Below are 14,577 nucleotides of genomic sequence, written 5' to 3'. Positions count from 1 at the left end.
TGCAGTAACTGGCTCACATCCACACAAAAGTAGTCTCAAACAGTCTTATTTAAACTAGCGGAACCTGCACAGAGCATCTGTGCGCTAGGACTTTGTTACTCTCCTTGCCCGCCCCCACCACCACAGCCCCTGCTTTATGGCCCAGCCACTCTCAGCCACCCACTCCTCGCCGCTCAATCGCCCCCTCCCCACTGCTTGCTCGCTCACTCCCTGCCACGCGCTCACTCGCCCTCTCCTTGACACTCGCTCACCCACTCCCCACCGCTTGCTCGCTCACTCACCCCTCCCCACTGCTCATTCGCTCGCACCATCCCCACCGTTTGCTCCATCCCTGCCACTCACTCACTCACTCGCTCCCTACCCACTCCTTTCCCCTATCTGCAGGTGGAATCCCCACTGCCCAATCACCACGGTGCTTCTGCTCTGTTAGCTCCGACTGGTAAAGTACTCTGTGGGCGGGGCTTGCCACATACAACCTTAGTGTATCATATATATAGATTAATGGACATGTTTACTTGTCCTGTTTTCAGTGGTAATACTCAGTGCTAATTTTCTGAAGCCTGTCAGTCAGGCAGAGGGGAGGGATATGATGAGCTTCAGCATGTAGTCAGCCAATCAGAAGCAGCGGAGGAAGGTCTTCACCCTCCACCTTCTCCTGGGTGCTTTCCAGACTAACAGCAGCAAAATGCCTCAGTTCAGGCAAGTTGCATTCGAAACATAAACAGCGGGGTGTGTGTGTGTGTGTGTGTGTGTGTGTCCGGTCTTACAAAAACTAACAACCTGAAAAAACAGCAACTTCCTTATGCCGGATATACGATGTCCTAGCTCTATATTGCAGCAATTAAATTTGAAACAAGGCATTGGAAATGTGAACGGCACCCTGCTGTCCTCATAGGGACTGCAGTGTCACAACGCAGGAAGTGTGGAAGCACACTTCCAAGATACGACATGAACCACCACCACCACCACCCCCCCCGTAGCAGGGTCTAATCTGGAAAGTACCCTGGTGCAGCTGACACATTGCTGTGTTGGCTTCAAGCTGGCTATTCTCAGATAGGGGACAACAAATAGCACAGCTGCAGTGTGGAGAGTCACGAAGGCTCTCAGCACGCACACACCCCGGAGCCCTTCAAGTACCCCTAGGGGTACTAGTACACCCTGTTGGGAACCCCTGCTGCTCTAGTCCACAAGGACTTCTGCCACACACCATGCCTGTCTTGCAAGGTGCCCCAAGGTTTTCTGGTGTTCCGGAGGTCACAGACTAATTCCTCCACTCCTGTGAATGGTGGTCCTTTTTCAGTGGTGCTATATCAGCCACCCTCTTGGGGTTTGTCTCTCGCTGGGAGCTACAGTAGCCACAAAAGCTCCTCCTCCTGGCGGCCTCTCTGCTGATAGTGCCTCTTTTTGCAGACTGACATCCACTGATCGCCAAAGCCTGCATCGCCTCCAGGAGCCCCCGTTTGCTGGGCCGGACGGAAAATTCCCCTCCATTCCTGAGGATAAGGACCATGGCCCTGCTTGGACCACAACTCCTGGCACATTTAAATTTGGTTCAGAAACCAGATGCTACAAGCACGGAAAGGGCACTCTGCACATGGCCAGAGGCATCCAGCTGGCTTGGAAGGAGACACCCCCCACCAAATAACTTCTGAGACCCCAGGATCTGAGGGCAGCCCTGTCCTGTGGCCCAATGCAGCTGGAGTCCCTTTCCAAGTAAGCACCAGCCATCTGTCCGCACAGAAAATGATGGCCCTCACACGTGCTTCCTGCAGAGGTCTTGCAGGGACACTTACTGAGGTTGTGGCCTGGGCTCAGGGTTTTAGACACCACACAGCTATCCATGGGAAGGTTGAATGGCTGCTGCACCTTTGTCCGGATGATCCTGAAAATGAAAAAGAAAGGAAGATCCAGGGGAGGTGGGAGAGTGATGTTCCTAGAAGAGCACAAGGCCTCGCGCCTGTTCACTGCAGCTGCTGCAGTCCTGACACTGGAGGCCAGAGGCCAGTCTGGGCTGCGCCAGGGAAAGGTCCTCTAGTGCCCCGCCCCCACTGCGAGCAGGCCCCCCCTCTCACCTGTTGATGGAGCTCACACTGGGAACAGTGTCACTGTCACAAACACCCTCTGCCATGAGGCGGTCCCGGATTTCCCAGGCAAACATGGTGGGATTCTGCCGCTTGTAGTCCCCAATCTTCTCCACCACTTTGGGTGTTGCCACTTTGGGCTTGGAGCCCCCAATCACACCTGGGCGTATACTGCCAGTTTCATAGTACCTACTCCAATGGAAAAAGCAATAGGATTACCACACCAGAAGAAAGAAGGCTCTAGGGCATTGCCTAGACTTGAATAACTTCCCACTGGGTGGAGTGCAGCTATCAGCAAAGAGCTGGGTACCTGCTGTAGATGCCTTCAGGGGCGTATCTAGGGTGGGGCAGGCAGTTGAAGGGGGGCGCCATTCTTAAAAATAAAAATTAAAATTAAAAATGGCTGCTGAAAACAAAATGGCCACCATGCATTCTCAAATGGGGTTTGTGAGGCCCTAGGCCATGCCAGGCCTTGCAGAGGCCATTTGAGCACGCACAGTGGCCATTTTGTATTCAGTGGCCATTTAAATTTTTTTTTAAAAAAACGGCCACCGCACATACTCAAATGGTCCCTGTGAGGCCCTCAAGGCCAGCAGGGGGAGGGGGGGGACCTTTGCAGACCCCCTACACATGGCCTTTAGGAAGCCCCCCTGAAGGGGCTGCAGGTAATTTCTTTAAAATATATATAATATGTCACTGTATACAAATTTAGTTGGGCACTAAGTACAGAGAATCAGGGCTTGTGAATACTGAGCTGAAGCTTATGAGCTAGGATTGTATTCATTTGCTCTTACTTTGCTTCTTGTGATAAGTGAGTTAAATGTGATGTCTTAATAATATGGCTATTAATGGTGAGTTTGTCTTTGAATCCGTGTGAAATCCTTAGTATTAAGGCCCACTGGGAGTTTCTTGCTCTCTTTCTCTCATTTTAACTGTCTTTCTGAAAGACTAGAGTATATTCCAAGCAGTGACACAGTTTACTTTAATTATTTTCAGAGTATCTGGGAAAAGTCAAATTCTCCATTTATTTTTAAAACTTATGTAATAGTGATGCTACAATGCATAGCAGAGAATTAGACAGGCACTTCTGTTTAGTTTTCCAAGTACACCTCCACAGAGTATTTGTGTATTTCATGAGCCCCAGCATACTGAAATTTGTAGTTTTCCAGCATTTTTTGGTCTGGCTGCGTCCACTGCTAAATAGTTTTTGAAATATTAAAAGATTAACGAGCTTGACTTGTATTTTTGAGCTGATATTATGGTAAAGTTATCTGAAAGATGGGTGTCAGATGTTTGGACAGGGGGCGCAATTTCAGTGCTTGCCCTAGGCGCTATTTTCCCTAGATACGCCTCTGGATGCCTTGCATTTAAACACAGGCTACTCCTCACCTATTAGACTGCCTGACCCTTGGCCCAGATTGGTCCTGCCTCACCTAGAATTCCCTCTACCTTCTCCCCAAAGGAGGGATGCTGCTCTCCCTCTAGGACGTTCCTGAGGAGCTCAGCTCAGCTCCTGCACAGCCTTGTTCTTCTGAAAAGCAAACAACATTGGATAGGAAGCTGCAAAGAACACAGTTGAAGTGTGCCAACTAGAAGTAACTTGAAAAGTGAGTCCCTGGGAAATAGATTGATTCCCGTCATAGCAGATCAGGAGGGAGGTGATGATCCCTGAGGCCCACAGAGGAAGACTGGACCTCCTTTGCCTGATAGGATCCTAGGGCTATGCAAAGAGCTGGCAATCCTGTAATCACACCATGTCCCTGTGGCAGGGATGGTCCATGTCTCTATTCTCTGGATCTGGCTGATGCCTTCAGGTGTGGTGGCTCGATCACCAAGTGGGCATTGCCCAGCTCTGAAGGTGGGCAGAAGGAGAAACAGCACACTGTGTCAAAGGGCCAGAGGTCATCTCCTGAGGAAGAGAGGGCTGAGGGAGGGAGGGGCTTCCTGACAAATCTCCTTCAAAGGCAGAATCTGCATGAGAAAGCAACACCAAAGTACGGCACATGAAAACTACACAGTGGCAAAGTGCCACTGACCACCATAGGCTGAGGTCATTCACACCATCAAAAACTGTTCTGCTCAGGTTTGGGAGCTGTGTGTGCTCCCTTCTCCTACCTTGTGTCCACACTACCAAAAATTGGGAGCACACACAGCTCTCAAACCTGGACAGAAGACAGTTTTGATGGTGTGAATGACCTCGGTTTGTATTTGGCAGGAATTGTCACCGGAAGCCAGACAAAGACATCCTAGGAGCCAGAGACAGCTCACAGTTCTCCAGCTGACCACCTATGGCACATCTTCTGGGTCCCCAGAATGATGCCTTAACTAATATGGTCACAGGAAAGATTCCAAGGAATCCTTGCCTAGAACCCCTTTCTGTGTGAACTCTGCACAATACCACCTCAGATTCTCGGAGACAAGGACCACACTGCCTGCCAACATCATCACCAGCGCTGTTTGTAGTCCCTCTGCTACAGGCTCAGTGGCCGCCTTCATGCTTACCTGCCAAGGATTTTGCTGACACACCCATGGCTGACACGCAGCTGGCGGGAGATGTCGCAGGGCCGCACGCCCTGGTGTGCCAAGTCCACGATGCGTTGCCGAACCACTTCCGGCAGAGGCCGGCCATTCACAAAGGCCCCGCCCAGCTGGTTCAGTCCTCCATGTCCTGCTGAGAGAGAAACCAAGTCCCAAATGGGCAAGGGAGACCTGTTGTCATTTAGCAACTGCATGGTGGAGTGGATGTAGTACTAACACAAGGCATCAAGCTGAATCACTAGGAGAGTTTATATAGAAATGGAGTATGTGGATGTCCCATTCCTTCACAAGAGTTAAGAAATTATAATATTGAATTGCCTTGTTACAAATTAGCTTAAGGATTCTTCAGATGTTTCTACAAAAGCTGGTTTACAATTGTGTTACAAGTATGTAACAGTTTGCATTTGTGTAAAATATGACACATCAAAAATACAGACAAGTTTGTGAGCTGGTGTGAAACAGGAAGTCACTATCTCCCCTCTTTGGTTAACTCACTAGATAGTCTTTCTCTCAGCATCAGCAATATGGGGTTCCTCTGCTGACAGGGCCTGCTTCGGGAGGGCAAGGGGGTGATTACCCTGGGACCCACAGCGGGTGGGGGACATCCAAAGAAGGATTCCATATCTGAAATGATCTGATTTATCTGCTTCATTCATGGAGTAACACTATTCAGTTGAAATATGACCCCATGCTCAAGAGTTCAGTATTTTGGTATATTTCAGTATTTTGGGTTATGATCGTGACACAGGATGCAGTGGCTGACACATTGCAAAACGCTACATGTGTGGTGGCAGTTTGCACAGGCGGAGGGCACAGCCGTGTAATCTGGCTGCCCGGCCCGCCGTTCTGCTTGTGCCACTCTGCAAACCCTGTGCTCCACCAGGTGCATAACATTGCACAGTATGCCAGCCAGAGAGAAGAGCGGGGCTGGGATGAATATTCTGCCTGCCCCCCAGTCCTGTCAGAGTCTCCCAAAGCCCTGTTATGCTGACCTACCCTGTAGGGCTGCAGCAGCAAGAGCATCCTTGGGCACTGCTCTAAATGCTCTTGCTCTGCCTTCAGCACCCCCATTGCTGCAGCACAAGTCCTCTGAGCCCAGTAGATGTTGCTTCAAAATCAACATGCTTAGGGTTGTGCCAGTGATCTTAAATGCCAGAAAGTGAAGAGAAATGCAAAGCCGAGCCATTCGTGCCTGCAGTGGCTAAGGTGGTAAGACGTGCTGTGCTCATGTTATAGGATGTAACTTCCAAGCGCTTGTGCCATCCATCCTGGACTGGCCACCTTTCTCCTCTGTTGCTCCTCATGGGCTGTGATCTGAACAAGGGAAGAAGACCTTGCTGACAATTCAGGATTCCCCTCCCTCTCAGTGCGGAGTGGTGTCAGTCAAGGCTCTTGAAATAACAGTTTTAAATTAAAACGGGAATCAAGTTTCCAGCTTCGTAATGAAGACATTTCTTGAATCAGCATGCATATGAGCTGGTTGCTCTAAGAGTTAAGACATCTCTGTTGGCAAGTATAGAGAGTCTTTCCACGACAAAGAACATGGAAACAGCCCTGCTGGACCAGGCCCAAAGAGGCTCATCTATTCCAGCATCCTGTTTCACACAGAGGCCCCCCAGATGCCACCAGATAGATACTCATCACGAGCCAAAGCACCAGTCACAGCCTGCGGTCTGCTCGGCTCGGCTCTTGGGGAGCCATTCTGATTCCAGATGCCTGGTGCTGCCACTGCTGCTGCTACCACCTCTGGTCTCTCTACAAGGACAGGAAGGACTCTAAGCAAGAGCACTAACTTGAAGACCAGACCGTCCAGGCCACCTTCCATCTTCACTCTGAAGGAAGCCACACTTGTCTCGGGTGCTGTGTCTTCAGCCCCTGGGCCCCCAGGCTTTCCTTTTTGAAGCTCGGGCCCCTGCGGAGGCCATGGCTACCTAGCTGGCTTTCCTAACATGGGGCCAGCCAGTGTGGGGGCTGAGCCCAAGATGTGATTACTGCTTACATGGCACTGTAGTAAAAACAGAAGCCTTGGCTTACAGTTTTCACCTTCTTGGCTGCATGGATTTTTCAGTGCCTTAAACCGCCTCAGAAGAAACCTAAAAGTGAACTTAAGAAAAGTTCTTAAGAAACTAAGAAAATTACTCAAAACACTTTGTTAGTTGTATGTTTGGTTTTTGTTGTTACACCGCATGATTTTTAAATATGTGGTATGCCTTCTCAAACTCCATTTAAGTTAGTAAGGTGGGGTTGGGGCACAATAATCTAAACCAATAGAGTAAAATGAAGCCATGGGAAGTAAACTATGAGACATCCAACAGTAGCCAGGCCAGCAGTGAAACCAGGATCAGCCCCAAACCACTCCGTTTATCCAGCCATGCCCAGTAGAATGAGTGGCAGCAGCAGACAAAGCTGCAACGGGATGCAAATTAGGAATTTGGTTCCAGGGGGGGGGGGCAGTTTACACATGGACCTGACACTGAGCATGGGGCCGCCCAGGCCTCCTCGGCCCCCACCCTCACCACAGATGGATTTCCCCAACAACTGGGGCCGACGGCCTTCTTTCCGCAGCCCCTGCCTGTTCCGGAGACCAAGAAAGTGAACTCTCACCTGCTGAAGCAGGAGAACCAGCATCACGGGGGGTGGGTGGGTGGGTGGGAGGGGGGCGCATTTGCCTTGCACAGCATTCGGCAGGAAGAAGAGCCCACTCCTGCTGCAGCTCCCAGCCCGGCCGTCCTGAGTACAACATGCAGGCTGAGGCTGGCAGGACATAAGAAGAAGAGATCTGCCGGGGGGGGGGGGGAGACCACTCTCCACCATGCAGCAGCAGCAGCAGCAGCAGCAGCAGCAGCACCAATAGCTCCGGCGACACTGGGAGGGCTTTCAGTGATGGCGACGACCAGCACAGTAAAATAGAATACATCATCATTAAGAACAAAATCAAATCAAACAAAAACAGGAGCTACACTAAAATACAACTAAACACAAAACAGAAGCTTTTTTTAAAAGCCTGGCTGAACAAAGAGGTCTTTTCCAGGCATCTAAAGGAATGTAGAGGTGGTGCCTGGTGGCATGGGCGTAGGGTCCCTTGGACAAGCAGGGACAAGTGTCCCTGGGCCCAGAGGGTCAGGCGGCCCCCAAGCAGGCCGCCCTGCTCCTGCCCTGCCACCGCTCATCTTGGCCTCCAGGGGTGGGGGGTGAGCCAAGTGGGGCAGGCCACCCCCCGTGGCAGCAGCAGGAGCGGGTGTCGTAGCTGGCAAGCCTCTCCCTCTGCCCTGTGCACCTGCACAGTCCGACTATGGACATCATATGCCTGCCACAGGCATGCAGGGCAGCCGGAGAGGCCTGCCAGCCACGGGGGTGGTGGTGGTCTGCCCCACTTGGCTCTGGCCCCACATCCCAGAAGCCAAGATAAGAAGCAGCAGTGGGGCAGCGGCATTGTTGGGGGTGGCCGCTGGCCAAGGAGGAGGTAGGACCGGTGGTGGAGAGATGTTGGTTGCCCCACCCCTGGTGTCTGACATCAGATGCAGGGGGGGCAAGGCTTAGGGCTCTGGGGTACGTGTGTGATGGGGGGGCCCCTGCCCAGATTTTGTCCCTGGCCCCCGGGGGTCTTGCTATGCCCCTACCTGGTGAGTCTCACAGGAGAGGCTATTATTCCATAGAGGGGAGCCACCACCAAAAAGGCTCTCTCCCTAGGTAGCTGGCCACCCGCCTGACCTCCTCTGGCAGGAGGACTCAGAGCAGGGCCTTCAAATAGGATCTTAAGGTCCCGGTAGGGACATATGAGGCAAGGCTTTCTTTCAGGTAGCCTAATCCCAAACTATTCAGGGCTTTAAAGGGCAAAACCAGCACTTTAAATTGGGCCCAGAAATGGATTGGAACCCAGTGCAACTGACGAAGCACTGGTATGATGTTATCAAAATGCCCCATCCTAGTTAAGAATCTGGCAGCCCTACTTTGGATGAACTGGAGTTTCTAGACCATTTTTGCCATTTTTGAAGGCAGCCCCACAGACAATGCATTGCAGGAATCAAAATGCGAGGTTACCAGAGCATGAGTAACTGTGGCCAGGCTCTTTCCATCCTGTAGTCAGAGGCGCTCTTACCCCTGGACTTCTGGGCCAAAGTCCAGGGCCTCCACACCCCCTGAGGGCCCCAAACCCTTTTTACATAGCAACATAGGAAGCTGCCATATACTGAGTCAGACCCTTGGTCCCTCTAGCTCAGTATTTTCTTCACAGACTGGCAGCGGCTTCTCCAAGGTTGCAGGCAGGAATCTCCCTCAACCCTATCTTAGAGATGCTGCCAGGGAGGGGACTTGGAACCTAGATGCTCTCCCCAGAGCAGCTCCATCCCCTGAGGGGAATCTCTTACACTGTGCTCACACATCAAGTCTCCATTCATACGCAACCAGGGTGGACCCTGCTTAGCTAAGGGGACCAGTCAAGCTTGCTACCATAACACCAGCTCTAAATACTGTGGGGGGAGGCTCCAAAAGCCCTCAGGTCCAGGCTCAAAAATTACCCAGGTGCACCTCTGGCTAGCAGCCCCTGGTGGCACAGTGGTAAAACTGCCGCCCTGTAACCAGAAGGTTACAAGTTCGATCCTGACCAGGGGCTCAAGGTTGACTCAGCCTTCTATCCTTCCGAGGTCGGTAAAATGAGTACCCAGAATGTTGGGGGGCAATATGCTAAATCATTGTAAACCGCTTAGAGAGCTCCGGCTATAGAGCGGTATATAAATGTAAGTGCTATTGCTATTGCTATTGCTATTGCTATTGCTATATCAGCTGCAGCTGATCAAAGGTGCTCTGAGTCACAGAGGCCACTGCAAGCCTGGTCCTTTGGGGGGAGTGCAGCCCCCGCCCCTCCATCACCCACCTGAAGAATAACTAATTAGCAGTACTTCCATCTGACATAAGCACAGCCCTGCTGGATCAGGCCCAAGGACTGTCTAGTCTAGCATCCTGTTTCCCACAGTGGACCACCAGATGCCTCTGTGAGGTATAAAGCAAATAACATGTACAGATCACTGAGTGTGGATCATTGAGTTTCTGCCAGCTGTCACTAGTGATCCTGCATAAGCTAGCCAATAGGTGTCTGTGATGCCTGTCAAATCACCTTCCATATTATTTTATTTATTTTGTTTATTTAAAATATTTGCTCCTCCCCTCCAGTACACTACTGCTCACAACAATAAAATAGATACAATATACAATAAAAGTAATAAAATTAACCAAATTAAGTAAACAATTTAAAAGTCAAGTTAAAAACCACCAGTATTAAATTTCAAATTAAAAGTTATTTTAAAAGCTAAGCACTGAGAATTATAAAAACTACAAACTAAAGAATCTACCAGATATAACCAAAGATAGAACAATAAAAAGGCTATTTAAAAAGATGTGTTTATATATTTTAAAAAAACACTGAGGGAGAGAGCATGGCGAAGCTCTTCAGGGAGCGCATTCCAAAGTCAAGGGGCCACAACCGAAAAGGCCCTGTCTCTAGTCCCCTCCAACCAGATCTCTGTTAGTGGCGTGGCCATGAGCAGGGCCTGAGATGATGAGCAGAGGGCCCTGGCAGGTTCATATGGGTGGATGAGGTCTGACAGGTACCCCGGCCCCAAGCCATGTAGAGCTTTAAAGGTCAAGACCAGAACCTTGAATCTAGCCCAGAAGCGGACCGGTAACCAATGAAGGTGCCACAGGATGGGTGTGATACTCCTGAAGTGATTTGTGCCCATAAACATCCTTGCCATGAGCATTCTGGACCCAGGGGCGTAGCAAGGTTGGAGGGGGCCCAGAGACAAGATTTTAAAATGGGCCCCTCGCTGATACACACACACAAACACACTTCACAATATATCCTGCACTCACATTCACATCCCCATTATGAATACGGTGAATATCCAGTTCACATTGAATCTAGTTTCTTTACTCTCTGCTCCTGACGATCTCCAAGAGACTCAACATAATTCATAGGGGGTGCAACATGGGCGGGTGGGGAATCATGTGATGTGCCTCTGGGGGCCCCCTTGAGGCAGTGGGGCCCCAAGATGACTGCCTCCCCTTGCCTAATGGTAGTTACGCCCCTGTCTGGACCAGATGAAGCCTCTGAACAGTCTTCAAGGGCAGCCCCACATAGAGCGCATTGCCCTAATTCAATCTGGATGTTCCATATTAATGAGTGATTGAGGTCAGGTATATTACACCTCACATTAGCTAACCAGGGACAAAAGTGATCACATTGCTCTAGAACAATGTACTGCCGTTTGAGTGCTGGGGAAATGCAATAGCCCAACAACAGAAGAGCTGTTTGGAGGGAAAATGCTCTCCTGAAACACATTGACTCATTGCACATGGAAAGCATTGTATGACAATATTGACTGAGAGGAAGATGACTTCCGATTGGAAGCAAAATTATTGTAGGTTGGATCAGCACACAGATGCTGCCAACAGGCATTTCCTCCTCAGCCTAGCATATCCGTCTGGGGCTTTGCTTAGAGGTACCCATAATTTCTTGAGCCTGCTGGGGAACCCTTAAACTAAAAACTGTGCAAAGCTGCCTGTCAAGGGCCAGGGTCAAAGCAGGGCAGTGAGGAGTTAATGTGATTTGGGGGACGGGAAAAGGGTTGATTTCATGAATAGAGAGAGGGAGAGGGTGAGACCCATCAGCAAGACAAAAAGGAAATCAGGATAGAGCAATAGAGAGGCAAATCTAATATCAACTAGGGAAAAATAAATGGAGATTAGGGTGAACAAATTAGCTTTAATGGGTTCAGGACTAATACAAGAATAACAGCAGAATTTAGAATGCCTCTGAGGGGAGATGGAATATAAGGCCAGAGCAATCATGCGGGCAATAACAATTATGAAAGGAAGGAAGGAAGGAAGGAAGGAAGGAAGGAAGGAAGGAAGGAAGGAAGGAAGGAAGGTTGGTTTGTGAATGTTTGAGTTTTTAAGGCAATTTTGTAACATGGTCATCACGGTCAGGAGAAACTCCGGCTGGAAGTGGAGGCAGGCTTCATCTGGCTCTCCTGTTTACAGATGTTATCAACAAATAATCCAAATTAATGTAAGGCTTTGTGTTTTCTTTTACAGACATTATTGCACCTGCCATCTCTTTCAGAAGCACTTCCAATCATGCCAATTTTTATGAGATTCATTGCTCACTTGGAAAGTGGATAGATTTATCAGAGCCAGCTGGGAAGCTGTTTGCCTCTCCAAAGTGACCCCAACCCTAGGAGCAATTTATTTATTTTATTTTATCGCATATATTTCTGCTCATATTATTTCCACCCATATAAACATCTCTGGGTGGTTTACAAATTAAAACACAAAACAACAATTAAAATAATAGTTCATTTAAAACTATATAAAATAACTATCAATAAAACTTTAAAACATTAGAAACCAAAAGCCTGTAGGTTGCTTAAAAACAACCAGGGATGGGGAGACTCTAATTTTGTTTGAGAGCATGTTTCAGAGCCCCGAGGCAATCCTAGAGAAGGCCCAGCTTTGGGTCACCACCAACTGAGCTGGTGGTAACCACAACCGAACATCCCCTGGTGATATTAATAGATGGTGGGATTCATGAAGACCAAGGCACTCTCTTAAATACCCTGGGCTCAAGGCATTCAGGGTTTCATAGGTAGTAACCAGCATTGGCAGCCAACACAATTCTTTTAGAATAGGAGTAATGTGGTCTCGTCAAGTAGCCCCAGAGACCAACCTGGCTGTCCCATCCTACACCAATGGCAATTTCTGGACTACGTAAGGCAGCCCAATGTAGAGGGCATTGCAGTAGTCAAAGCTGGATGTTAGTTACCAGCATTTGGACCACTGTTTTAAGGTCATTTATCTCCAGAAACAGATGTAGCAGACATATCAGCTGAAGCTGATAGAAAGCATTCCTGGCCACTACCTGAGATACCAAGGAGACATTTGGCTCCAGAAGGATTCCCAGACTACATTCTGGTCCTTTCAGGGAAAGTCCAACCCCATCCAAAACAGGCAGCTCTAAACCAACCTCCCACAATAAGTACCTCCATCTTATTTGGAATCAACTTCAGTTTGTTCTTCCTTATCTAGCCCATTTCTGACTCCAGGCAGGCATTTAGGGAAGTTAAGCCATTTCCTGATGAAATGGCTATGGTGTTGTCTTTCAAAGGGAAATTGACCCTTTCCCAAGTTGACCCTCTCCATTTGGGCTCTTGTAGTCAACAAAGAGCTATGAGGAATCAAGGCAGCCATCCCACTGCTGCACCATGACCACTGAGCCTGGCATCTTCAGGCAGTCCTCCCACAGGTGATGTCACAGGCTGAAGCTCTCCCATGATGGAAAATATCTCTCTCTCTCTCTCTCTCTCTCTCTCTCTCTCTCTCTCTCTCTCTCTCTCTCTCTCTCTCTCTCAGAAGTCAGAGGGTCTGGCTGAGATTTCTTCCAGGCCATCCAATATGAATCCACATCTCTTCTCTCCTGACACCAGAGGACATGAGCACCTTGCTGATCATAACAAAAATCACAGTCCTGTGACTAACATTTTAAAGCTAAACCTAGTCTCCAGATCTGCACGTCCCCCAAGCTGAGTAAACTTAATATAGAAGAATAAACTGATCAGATATGACGGTTATGAAAAGTGAGCGCCACCAACTGAATACACTCTGCCGCCACAGAGTGGCTCAGCCTGGCCACCACTGACAGGAATTGGAAGGCAACAGTGCTGGTCATAAAGAACATGGGACCTTTTCAGTAAAAAAATTCAGTAAAAGTTTCATATTGAGTCCACTCCAGCTACAAAACAGGTGAGAAGAAGATCGGCTTCTATTGGGAGTCACCTTTAAATCACATAGAGCTCTTTATCAGGAGAGACTCAAAACTGGCCATTGGCAAGACTATGCAAGTTAGTTATACATTTACATTTTAAGCCAAACACTCAAATCTCAGTCAAGATAGTTAAAGAGTAGTAGAGCTTTCTCCACTTTTTCAACACATACTTGTTTGTGTTAGGGAATGCAATCCACTCCGGTGATTCTCAGTACAGAATGGGAGTCAGGCTTGATGGATTAAACTTTAGTCAAGGAATGTGATTTCCTGCATGTCGTGTCTCACATAATGGCCCAGTAGGAATCTCGAAGCAGAACTGTGTGAGAGGTGGAGACTGATGCAGACAGCATGAGGCCTCCTCTAGTCCAGACTGTGCAGGCTGGCTCCTGAGGAGGAAAACTCCTCTCCGTGTGAACCCAGTTAAGGTCAGGCGTGGCTCGGAGAACTGAGAGGGGAACCTGCTCTAGGCACAGTAGCAGCATGGCAGAAGGGGAGCACAGATCAGCTGGTGTGGACTGGAAAGATGAAGCCGGGATCTGCTTGTGATAAGAGCCATGACGAGGTAGACAAGAAAAGCTGGCGTGGAAGTGGACAGAGAATGCTGCAAAGGCATCAGAGGAGAACTCCCGCGTCCCTCCCATTAAAAAACTAGTCAATTGCTTGAGTTTAGTCAATTTGTCTAAACAGCTTGGGCCCTGGATATTTATGAGAACATCTTCTTCATCACGAACACCACCGCCCATTAAGGTCATCAGGAGAGGCCCGTCTGTGGTTGCCACCAGCTCTGGTGGCTGCTCCGGGACAGGCCTTCTCCACTGCTGCCCCAGAGCTTTGGAACACGCTCCTTGCTGAAATAAGAGCCACCCCATCTCTGACAACTTTTAAAAAGTCTTTAAAGATGCACCTATTCACCCAGACTTTTAATTAAATATTGTTTTAACATTTTAAAATGTTTTAAAAATTAAATTGTTGTAATGTTTTAACTTTTTACTATGTCATTTATTTTGTTTTAACTACTGTTTTAAGTTTTCTGTTATTTATTTTAACTAATGTTTTAACTTTTTGTTTGCTTGCTTGCTGTAAACCACCAAGAGACGTGAGTTTTGGGCAGTATACAAAAATGTTAAAATAAATAAAAAT

At 48.7% G+C, this 14,577-nt stretch overlaps 1 protein-coding gene across 1 annotated transcript in view; it reads right to left on the bottom strand.

Moving 5' to 3' along the window:
• Nucleotides 1–14,577, bottom strand: part of PAX8 (paired box 8) — a 35,709-nt gene that overhangs the window by 14,563 nt on the left and 6,569 nt on the right. Inside the window, exons 3-5 of the mRNA XM_053269367.1 lie at nt 4,584–4,749; nt 2,073–2,270; nt 1,794–1,882 (exon numbers count right to left, since the gene is read on the bottom strand). Of these exons, the coding sequence (XP_053125342.1) occupies nt 1,794–1,882; nt 2,073–2,270; nt 4,584–4,749 (453 nt within the window). The remainder of the gene's footprint in view (nt 1–1,793; nt 1,883–2,072; nt 2,271–4,583; nt 4,750–14,577) is intronic.

The sequence above is a fragment of the Hemicordylus capensis genome, chromosome 8, assembly GCF_027244095.1.
Source record: "Hemicordylus capensis ecotype Gifberg chromosome 8, rHemCap1.1.pri, whole genome shotgun sequence".
NCBI lineage: Eukaryota > Metazoa > Chordata > Lepidosauria > Squamata > Cordylidae > Hemicordylus > Hemicordylus capensis.
Note: the sequence above shows the minus strand (reverse complement) of the source record. Positions and strands in the feature narration are given on the sequence as shown.